The 11,676-nt window shown below is 40.0% G+C and overlaps 1 protein-coding gene across 2 annotated transcripts; it reads left to right on the forward strand.

Moving 5' to 3' along the window:
- Window positions 1-1,738: 1,738 nt before the first annotated feature.
- api5 (apoptosis inhibitor 5) lies at window positions 1,739-10,602 on the forward strand. 2 transcript variants are annotated; one of them, XM_074633817.1, is made up of 14 exons: window positions 1,739-2,031; window positions 3,581-3,742; window positions 3,890-3,983; window positions 4,307-4,372; window positions 4,979-5,130; window positions 5,651-5,857; window positions 6,343-6,447; window positions 7,135-7,224; window positions 7,809-7,990; window positions 8,143-8,236; window positions 8,948-9,004; window positions 9,268-9,347; window positions 9,461-9,603; window positions 9,953-10,602. In XM_074633817.1, exons 1-14 carry the CDS (start codon window positions 1,960-1,962, stop codon window positions 10,030-10,032), a joined length of 1,584 nt encoding a protein of 527 aa, XP_074489918.1. In that variant the 5' UTR covers window positions 1,739-1,959; the 3' UTR covers window positions 10,033-10,602. The 2 variants fall into 2 exon arrangements, with proteins under 2 accessions (XP_074489918.1, XP_074489919.1); XM_074633818.1 differs by having other exon boundaries at window positions 1,747-2,031; window positions 9,461-9,567.
- Window positions 10,603-11,676: the final 1,074 nt, after the last annotated feature.

The following is an 11,676-nucleotide window of genomic DNA, read 5'->3' on the forward strand; positions in this document are numbered from 1 at the left end:
ACTGATCCACACATAAAGAGTGGAAACATAGATTACGTTGGTAAACTGTGGACTACGTATTTTCTGTCTTGTACTATTGATTAACGTTAACGTCGGTGTTATTACCAGATAGCCAGCCCGTTATTAACTGTAGGACTACATAATGTGCTATGTAAACAGACAGGCTAACACACTAGTGTTGTCAGCTGCCTAAAATAAAGCATAGTGTCATATCAGCTGACGTCAGCTGGTTATGAATGGAGAGTCGTTCGCGACTTCAACTAGTGTGAGATAGCCAGGTTACGTGGATATGACATTAGCTCGCTAGCGTGCTGGCTCGCCACCAATGTAAACGATGAACTTACCCAAACTATAGCAAAGACGTCGGGTCGAAAAGAAATGCTGGTGAAGGACTTGACTTTCCGTTGAAGGGACCTGACGTTGATTTCTAGGGGCGTGGCTTCCGGCGTCAATCTTGGTAGCGATAGCGAGTGTGATTGGTCAAATCTTGGTAGACGCAACGGACGGTGATTGGCTGTCGCCATTCTTGGTAGCAGGGCGGCCTCCGATTGGTCAAATCTTGGTAGAATCTTGGTAGCGATACGCAAGATGATTGGCTCTCAAATGATGGATGAGCTCGACCGACAGGCGACGGGGAGCGCCCTTGGTGTCCGAGGTTGTGAGTTCGAGACCCAATTGAGGCAGAACGAACATGCTGATGCTTTAAAGGTTTCATGATGATGGACCGTTTTGTATTTTTAGGTGGTTATTGCTCGCTGGGTAGAGTGGACATCTTTCAACTGCAAAAACGGGGGTTCAACCGATTCCTACTGTCTACACGTCTACAAGTGTCCTTGAGCGAGACACTGAACACCAAGTTGCTCCCCGGGCGCTTTAGAGCAGCTCACTGCTCCTTAGGATTGGTTAAATGCAAATGTCAAATTTCATGTATGTACCTGTATGTGACAAATCTAAAAAAGTTGTAAGATTTTATTGATTTTTGAGCAAAGCTGTGACTTTAGAGACCAAAACTCTTAAATACAAAATCAAAACCTGTATGTGTCGTGCAGGTGGAAAGACGCTTATCTAACAAAAATAAAGTAGTACATACAACAAGGATCAACAGGGTCACCCTAGCATTATAACATGGTGTGTGTGACTTGCATCTATTTAGATGTTGTGTTTTTTTTGGGGGGGGGTTTAAAATTGTATTGAAGTTTCTTATACAAACAATTACAGTATATTGTACATTTTAGGAAATGATAAACATTTCTTATCTAATTAACTTTATATAGTAAAAAAAATGGATATACAGTATATATAATATTATATATATATTATAATATATATATATATATAATATAATATATATATAGATAGATTATATATATATATATATATATATATTATATATATATATATTATAAATAAATATATTATATAAATATATTATATATTATATATATATATTATTTTTTACTATGTAAAGTTGATTAGATGACAAATGTTTATAATTATATTATATATTATATTATATATTATATAATATATAAGCATATGGGAGTACTGTAAAATAAAAAAGTAGAATACTTCTAGTTTAAATACAATACATATAATAAAATAAAGGGAGTTCTGTCAGTATAAGGCTGCATCTGTTTACATGTCATGTTGAACATATTGGTAACATAAGTTTTTTTTTACTGCGCACACCAGCGGTCACGTGTGGTGTGAGCCTCCCAGTGATTGGCTACAGCAATGCACTCATTGTTCCGTAGCATCGTTAGCCTCCACACCAGAGACTGCGGGAAGACAGCAGACCGTCGTTGGGGGTGTTTCATTCAATTTCATCTCCCCGTTCCCTTTCCGAACCACATATACCCAGACAACACGGCGGTTGTTTGAGCTACGGTCCTGTAGAACAGAGCAGAAGCGAGCAGAGAGGGTTTTTATCGTGTGTGTTTCTGTGTAAGCGGCACGCTGATGGCGGTCACTATCGAGGATCTGTACCGGAGCTACGGGGTGCTAGCTGATGCTAAGGACAACCTCAGCCAGGTACATAAAACACTATTTACTCATTTTAAAAACATTATTAAATCAACAGCTTTGTTGCTTTGCTGCATTACCTTTTTTTCACGTCCACAATTGTTAACTTTGTTGTAACCACTGAGCTACATAGCAATGTTGTGTGCGTGCTAGGCTAGCTGGTTAACTGTAGCTAGGCTAACTCAAGGCCTATTGAAGGAGGATGGAACACGCGTCATATCTTTTGGCGGTATTGCGCATGCGCAGTAGAATATGGTCTACACTACGCATGCGTAATACCTCGTACTACTAGACGCATATCCGCCTTTGACCTAGCCTCCGTCCATAGGCCTTGGGCCAACTGTAGTGACCGTGCTAACGTTAATGGCCTATAGCCATAGCGACCATCGTGAGGCGGTACTAACTCAGTATTTATTGTTTGAGTCAACTAAACGGTTTATTTTACTTAACCAGCGAGACTATTTTCTTTTAAACTAGTTAACTACTTAATTAAGCTCAGGTTGTTTACTCAGATTCAATGCAATACTTCTCATTCAAGAGAATGTTTCTGACACAATTGGAAAAATCACTTACTTCACCTTAAATCTGAGTTTCAGTTTCTAGCACATAGAGCACATGGTTAACATTCACAGGTTAGTGATCATGCAGGTTTCTTTTGGCAGTTTGCAGGTCGGGTTACTCCTCCCTGTTTAACAGAGGCACACTGGTTTGTTTTGTTACTGTGACTGAAACTACCCAATCTACATGTGTATCAGAAACATAATGGCACCTCCTCCATTGTCATTTTGAGATATCTTCTAGTAAATGAACGAAAGACACACATATCTTACCAGGCTGCCAGTTAAAGAAGGTATTCAAGTGTGCATTGTTGCCTTTCCATAACATTAGGGGACTTACAGGAGACACATAATAAAGAGAAGTCGAGATCAATGCTGCAGAGCCTGAGATTTCCTAACTTTTAGCCTGTAGTAGAAAACCCACAATGCAACATAGCCATATAGCATCTTTGTTATGGTGCCTAGGTCCTTGCTAAATACTCTTCTTCTTTCAAAATTCTCACCCCCAGTTTGTAATGCAGGTTTTCTGGTATCAATTTCTAGTCGCCCAGTTAAAGCATGGATGAAACTACCAGGGTTATTTTCTCAACTGTTTTCACAGGCTGAGGGATACACTCCATAACTGCTAAAATTACATTTATTTGTAAAAACATGCATAGATGCATCAAGTGATGATCATACACCAGAGCAGAATGTCCCTTATTCAAGCAGGGTAGTTTCAGAAAACATGCATAAATACAGGCATTTCTAAATAACCAGGTGAACTGTAACACCCACTCACTCAATATCCCACATTTAAAAGGTTCAACTGTATGCACGTTGCACCACTGTTCCAGTGACTGCCACAAAACAGTGAGCTTTGGACCAAACAAGTCACTTTCAATTTGGAACCAACATCATATTATATATTGTAATGTGAGGTTGACAAGGAATTACAATACAATAGTTATACATCTTGCACATGTTTATTGATTCGCTCTTTTTTTTTTATTATTCTGCAGCACAAAGATGCCTACCAAGTAATCTTGAATGGCGTAAAGGGTGGCCCGAAGGAGAAGCGCCTGGCAGCACAGTTTATTCCCAAGTTCTTCAGCAGCTTCCCGGAACTTGCCGATTCAGCCATCAATGCTCAGCTTGATCTTTGTGAAGATGAGGATGTGTCGGTGAGTATTAAAGGGCACAGGTGTACCTAATAAACTTGGGTTTATTATATACATTGCAGGTTCTATGTGTTAGATTGATAGTGGTCATTTTATTTTATTCTATCATAACAATCCCCTCTGTGTGTATTTGTGCTTGCCTTCGTCCAGATCCGACGGCAGGCCATCAAGGAGCTTCCACGGTTTGCAACTGGCGAGAACATCCTCAGAGTTGCAGATATTCTCACCCAGCTCCTTCAGACAGGTATTGGATGCCTCAAGCTAAACACTTAAGATACTTACCTTTTTTGGTATTTGATTATTATTATTTTTTTATATATATATATACAAGTGCCCTCACTGAAAAACTGAGTTTGGGTTATACTATAAATACAACCATGTTGTTTACTTTACTTGCACAGCTAGGATCCATTCAGAATATCATAATCTGTTTTTCAGTTAGTATAATTCATTGGATATCCTGGAAATCAGATTTGCTAGTCAGTCCGAACAGCACATTAGTCTGTTGAATTTACTAATATTAAATAGAATGATTTATGGAGAATCTGTATTTTTTTGTGCTTTCAGACGATACAGCAGAGTTCAACCAAGTGAATGGAGCACTTGTTTCTATCTTCAAGATAGATGCCAAAGGTAAGCGTTGCTTTCCCCCACTGTTGAGACAAAACCGTGCACTTGTATGCTTGTCAATTATTCAGCTCAGTTAAGAGCTGTGCAGAAAGAGGACACTGAAAAATGACTTGCTTGCACTTCCTCCTTGGGGTATTTATTCCAGAGTGAGATTTCTTTCTGCTTGTTGAGATGGTTTATTGTAACCCGTGTTGTTTTGCTAAGGGCTGTCTCACTGGCCATGTGAATCAAAGGACGTCATTAGGCGTGTTTTAAGTAATTGTCCATGGTCCATACTTTTATACAAATGCCTGTGTGTATTGCCCCTACTGACTTCATCATTCATCCATCACAACAGGTAGATCTGCCATTGGAATTAATCTAGATCTGAAGGAGTTTATTTCCCCTCATAATATTTAGGACTGGGACCAGAATATAATCTAATCCTGTATGTCTTCACAAATGGTCTGATTGTACTGTTTAGTAAACATGAGATATCAATCAGTCAACTTGCTGTGTATTTAATGATCGCTGCATCCTTAATTGAGATTTGGGTTGTAATCCCATTGAGTTTGTAATTATTCACTTGCATTAACACAATCCCATCTACTGCTGTCTTTTGTCGTCCAGGTACTCTCGGAGGCCTCTTCTCTCAGATCCTGCAGGGAGAGGACATAGTGCGGGAACGGGCCATCAAGTTTCTGTCAACCAAACTGAAGACCCTGACAGAGGAAGTCATGACAAAGGAGGTGGAGGATTACGTATTTGCGGAGACAAAGAAGGTTAGCATATAATGTAGAATTGACAAGTGATCTATGATCATAGATGAGTGATCTTTTTCTGTGTCAGTCTGAATGAAACAGGTAATTTACATCAAACTACACCACACCATATAATGGACTGGAATCAGGATGTGTTAAAACTGCCGCTTGGATGTGGCTGGTCATTTTGCTGACTTCTCTATGTTGGTGTCGTCTGAAACTTTTTTTCTGTTCAAAGACTTGCGTTTATTTTGTTACTGCATAAAACTGACTTATGAATTTGTAGTATAATCGATCTGATTTAAAGGCCATGGGGTTAGTTACCATTTAAAAAGTGGAGATGAGCTTTTGTCTTATGTGCTACATTGGCTGAAACTCAGCTGACTTATTGCTTACTCTGTGGGGAAAAAAACATCTAGTTTTTACATTGACAATAGATGGGAGTTCAAACAATGATGTAGTATTTGGTGGATGTTAGCCGGTATAAAAACAGACAAGAACATAGGTTGATAAAGAGTTCCATTCCCTGCTGCCTTCTCAGGTGCTGGAGGATGTGACAGGAGAGGAGTTTGTGCTGTTGATGCGTGTCGTGTCGGGCCTGCGGGTGCTGCAGACAGTAAACGGGCGGCAGCAGCTGGTGGAGCTGGTGGTGGAGCAGGCTTTCCTGGAGCAGGCCCTTAACCCAGCCGACCCTGACACTGTAGACCGCCTGCTGCAGTGCACACGCCAGGCCTTGCCACTGTTCTCTGTGAGTACAACCAACGCACTTTACATCAACCAAGTTAACATTCATTCATAACATTCAGTTAAGGCTTCAACTAACCATTATATATTTTTTCAATTAATGGTTTAGTTTTAAATGTAGTGTAAATGTCACTGTTTTTGCTAATCACTAACACCCAAAGTTGGTCTTCGCATCGCTTGTTGCAAAGATATTCAGTTTAATATTACACAAGACAAAGAAAAAAGCAGCAAATCCTCACATTTCAGAAGCTGTAGCCAGAGAATATTTTGCATATTTGCATGAAAAGAGGCTTAAACGATTAATCGATTATCAAAATAGTTGCTATTTAATTTTCTGTTGATCAGTTAATTGACAAATTGCAGCTCTACACGTAGCACACATTGTCTGTTTTTACATTTATTCACATCATATGCATACATTCATGACAAGTAATTATGGTTTGCTATAATTAAAGTGTGAATTAATCATAGTTCTCTCTTGTCTTGTAGAAAAATGTCCATTCCACACGTTTTGTAACCTACTTCTGTGAACGAGTCCTGCCCAACCTCAGCGCTCTGACAAGTCCTGTGGCTGAGCTGGACATTCAGTTGGAGGTGAATTTTTGCTTTTTATATTTATTGCTCACACCCTTACCACATCCTAAGTCAGATCTAAAAGAAGATTTGTGAATTTGTGAATTTGCTACTGCTCTGATTTGCACCTCTGACTGGCCTCATCTCCATTCAAAAAGCGGCCGAGGCTCATGGGTATTGTAGTATTTACACCCGTTCGCCACGCCAAAATGACAGATAAAACCCGATTTCTCAGACACAAAGATGAAATGATTAAAACTGGGGGTCATAACATAAACCTAAAGGATTGTAACTTTATCCTGGAGAGTCTTGTATTTCTATGTTAAATAACATTAACACCGCTCCCTCTCCCACTTCGCAACTCTATACCTGGTCAGTGTTTCAGGTTACAAGCCAGTGTGGCCATTAGACAAAAGACTAGTTTCCCGACCTTCATTTATTCAGCTTGAATCAGCACTTCCATTCCCGAGAGGCCTGACGAATATGGCCACTGGTGTGAGGTCGATACTCCTAATGTTTGACATTTGGTGAGCGGTTGTAGTAGTAAACAAAGTCAGCGTGGCAGCCACCTGTCAGAGGTGTCAGCCAACTGCATGTTGTTAATGGGTCATTAGTCTGCACCACGCAACACTGTTTCTCATTAGCAATGCACATTACACTGTGTGAGGGGATCTGCTAAGCTGTGTGTGTGTGTTTGTGTGTGTGTAGGTGCTGAAGCTGCTGGCTGAGATGAGTCCGTTCTGTGGAGACATGGAAAAGCTGGAGCCCAACCTCAACATGCTGTTTACCAAGCTGCTGGTGAGAACGGCCTGTCATGTTGTCGTTGGACATGGAGGAATACACTTAAAAATCAAAATACACATTGGCAGATTTCCCCTGATCCATTCTGAGATTTTTACTGCTCTTTCTAGTATTTCTTTGCTTTACGTTCATATTTTTGTGCATCATCTCAGTCAGCTTTCTACTGTGGGCCCCTGGCCAACTAAGGATTCATTTTCTGGTGAAGGATACTTTAATAGCAGTTGTTTGGACATTCAGTGAACGTGACTTATTCACACAGTTTGTCCCGTCTGGGTATTTGAACCAACGACCTTCCTTTTTTAAAGCCTACATTTTTACAGCTACGACTGTCAGAGTTGTTAAACTCAAAATAGGGGAGAATTTATTGAAACATGTCCTCATAGACTGATCTATAAAGTACAAAGAGGTCTAATAGTAGTGATTTATTGTAGATGTAGTTTCAGTGCAGGCTCCAAAATAATTGTTAAAATAAGGAAGACTAAACTCCCATAAATCCCTTTGTTCCAGTAAACCCTAATGGTCTAAGCTTTTTGACCATAAAGGAGGCTAACAAAAAGGTTCTGGTCATGATTTTTGTGTAGGAGTTCATGCCTCTGCCACCAGATGAGGCAGAGAACGGCGAGAACTCGGCGAGCGAGGAGCCCAAACTGCAGTTCAGCTACGTGGAGTGTCTCCTCTTCGGCTTCCACCAGCTGGGCAAGAAGCTGCCGGACTTCCTCCTCGAAAAAGTGGACGCCGAGCGCCTCAAAGACTTCAAGATCAGGTGAGAGAGTGACGCACAAAGAAAAGTCTCCTAGAGTACAATTAGTAAAATAAGTGAGCATGTCGGGTGTGTTTGATGGGTATGTTCTTGGTCATGTTATCCAAAAACTGACACTTTTCACATGGAATTGAATGTGCTTTGTGTTTCAACAGGTTACAGTATTTTGCCAGAGGCCTGCAGGTTTACATCAGACAGCTGCGAGTAGCACTGCAAGGCAAGACAGGAGATGCTCTGAAGACAGACGAGGTAACGACTGCTCTGTATAAACTTAATGCCTACAGTCAACAAAAATGCAAACTAGCAATGTCACGAGAACCAATACTTCGGTACCAAGTCGATGCCGAAATTTTGAAAACATGACGGTACTCGTTTTTCTACGGTACCACAAGTAGCGTCAGGGCACGAGACTAATGGCGGGACGATAGAAATGTGTTTGAGATGCAGTGAACTCACTAACAGCTAACGTTAACTAGCTTTCGTCCTGCTGACTTCAACATGGGAGTTGCCATTGATTTACATTATGATGCGTTCAGGCTCTATTCACTAATAAATGGTATTGGGCGAAGGACGGAGGATTCTAATGTTATCATGATGTGTTCAAATGTAATCTTGTAAAGTTTAGTTTTTGGTGAGAAACTTGAATAAATCCAGTTGTTTGAAGGAGATGTTTTCAAAGCAATATAAACTAGATAATAGAGAAGGAATTATGACCTGTTTAACTTTCTAACAAAAACCAGGATGCAAAGGGTGAAGAAGGAATTGCATGTTGAAGTACATGGGATTTATTGTTTTACTTTTACCGTGGTATTGAATTGGTATTGAGAATCGTGAAAGTGCACTGGTATTGACTGCGAAATTTCTGGTATCGTGACATCCCCAATGCAGACTGAGCAGTGTAAATTGTTTGAATTCTGCTGTAAAATATCTCGGACTAACTCGTGTTCTCTGTGTAATCAGAATAAGATCAAAGTGGTGGCCCTCAAGATCACAAACAACATCAACGTCCTCATCAAGGTAAGGTGTTTTCATACTATATGGTGTTATACTGAGCTACAATATGTTAAAACGTGAAGACACCCCTTACAATAATAATAAGATCCACTGCAACAACACAAAACTAAACACAGAACTTTTCTGACAAGGGAGATTATTATAAGGACTGCATATTATTGCATTACAATGTACATGGTTTCTATTTTTCTGGTATCTTAGTGAATCAGGAGACTAAAATATAAACTCTGCATTGCAACCAATAGTTCTATTTTTTTTTTTTTCAGGATCTCTTCCACAACCCTCCATCATTCAAGAGCACAGTCACTCTATCCTGGAAACCTGTCCAGAAGGCAGAGGCAGTAGCGTAAGTCTGCTCCCACTGATTTAGCGATCAGAAGTCGTACATACAGCCGAGGCAGCTGAGTGTCCTTGTTGCTCCATTAGGTCTTCATCTTCTTTTCTTTTGTGTTTGTGTAGGGCCAAGCGCCCGTCCGGTGAGGAGATGGGCTCCGGCGGCAGCACACAAAAACAGGTTTCTCCTCAGCCCCGGAGGGACGCGCGGCAAATCTACAATCCCCCCAGCGGCAAGTACAGCGCCACCATTGGCAATTTTACTTATGGTGAGGAGCACTGTGACATTTTTATTTTGTTCTATTCATTTTTGTAAACACTGTCTTGCAGCATGTTCACCTTTTTATTTACTTTATACTGCACTTTAAGTTGTTTTACATAGTTTGTCACCAGAACACCAAGTTTATTTTTCAACTACAACTGTCCTGCTCAGCACATATCCTTTAGCATTTAAACTTCTGTTGTGGTTATCAAACATGATGTTGAATATTGATCTATATAATTATTATTTTTTAATTCTCACATATAGATATCAGCCTCAAGAATGCAATGTTGATCAGGTTATAGTCCATAATATGTACACACTGACCTGTTTGTTTTGTTTTTTTGTAACTCCAGAGCAGCGTGGCGGTTTCAGGGGCGGCCGAGGACGAGGCTTCGGAGGCCGAGGAAACAGGAGCCGAGGCCGAATCTATTGAGACGCACGCACACACACATACAGTACATATTGCTCATTGAACTGCATCGCATCAGGATCTTTTCCGCACCAAGACGGACTATTTGTCACCTACTCTTTTTTTAACTGGTCTCCACGTCTTTTTCACTTTCCAACTCGCACATCCCGTTTTTTTGTGTTGTTGTTTTTGGAGGGGTGGGGGGGGGGGTCGGGGTTTGGGTTTCAGAATATCAGACAAAGGGCCCAGACTTTTCATCATTTACTCCCCATAATCCTCTTGGCCACGGCGATAGTTCAAGTAAATCTAGATGTTTTTCCCCCCCTTCGTTTTTTAAATATTATTCTGTGTATTTTTGTGGAACAAAAGACTGCCAAGTTGTAACTGATAAATATTTTTGTCGGATTGTTGTAGGAAAAGATAAAGATCCTCTTGTTTTGGAACATGTTGATGAATGCATTTCTTTCTACCTTTTTATTTAATCTTGTTTTCTTTTTTTATTAGAGCTTAAGTTGAATTGGCTGACTATGCTACTTTGTATGAATCAATGATGTTTCATTGGATTTTTATCATAAACTTGTATGGAAGTATGAACTTTTGTCCTTATTTTACTTGCTTTATGTAGAAGTTTGCTGTAGTTAAGCTGAAAACTAGTCTGGTACCAAGACAAAGATGCAATTCTGCTGCGTCACAATTCAAAACTTGCATGTTCAAAAACCTTTTCCAAACTTACCTTTCTCCTCCCATTCACGATCCATTCACATTCTCATTCATCCATTTATCCTTTCCACCCTCCCGTCTCTCCCTTTCCCTCTTCCTTCTATTTGTACTCACCTATATCCGTACCAAAGCAGAGTGAGGAGGGTAATTTTAGCTCACGATCTGGCATCTACATTTAGAATACACACACATACACAAACGTGCCTTCCCGGCTGTCTACATGTCTGCATCAACACTGCGTCTCCCCTCAGCCCAGAAAGTGTGTTTGTGTATGTGTGTTGAGGTGCTGGGGGTGCTAGTGAAGTAGAAAAGAGTAGAATCTGGCTCTCAATAATTGAACGACCTATAAATAGTTGCTGCCATGTTTAGAACACACACTTTATTTTACACTCTGCTGTTAGAGGCTCTACTCTGATGCTATAATACTTGTGAGGGCCTTCTATCCATTCATTAATGTAAAGTGAACTCGAACCTTATAAATATAATCTTGACTGTTATTCATAAACTTCATGTAATTCTGATGAGACGTACAGACATTAAGCTTTACCAAATTCCACTTTTAAAATGGATCCTTTAGCCACCAACTTTTTTTTTTTGAGTTTGCCTCATACGTGTTTGATATTTTCAATATATCTGTACTTTTATTTATAGTATTTAACCTTTATTTTACCAGGATATTCCCATTGAGATTTAAAATCTCTTTTTTGAGGGAATCCCGGCCGAGATGTCAAAAGTGTTGTATTCCTTACTCGTCTAACCCAAATCTTTGTCCAAAAACCGTGAGTCTTAGCTGAACCTGTTCTAATTATAATACTCGCTCTAAAGACAAATCTTATTTTTAAACTTCCCAGAAATAGAAAAACATGTCCACATGCACTCTAAAAGTTCCAACACTGGTTCTCATAAAGACTGAAGACACATGCACAAACACACACCCAGCAGCTCTCT

This window comes from Sebastes fasciatus, chromosome 4, assembly GCF_043250625.1.
Source record: "Sebastes fasciatus isolate fSebFas1 chromosome 4, fSebFas1.pri, whole genome shotgun sequence".
Lineage (NCBI taxonomy): Eukaryota > Metazoa > Chordata > Actinopteri > Perciformes > Sebastidae > Sebastes > Sebastes fasciatus.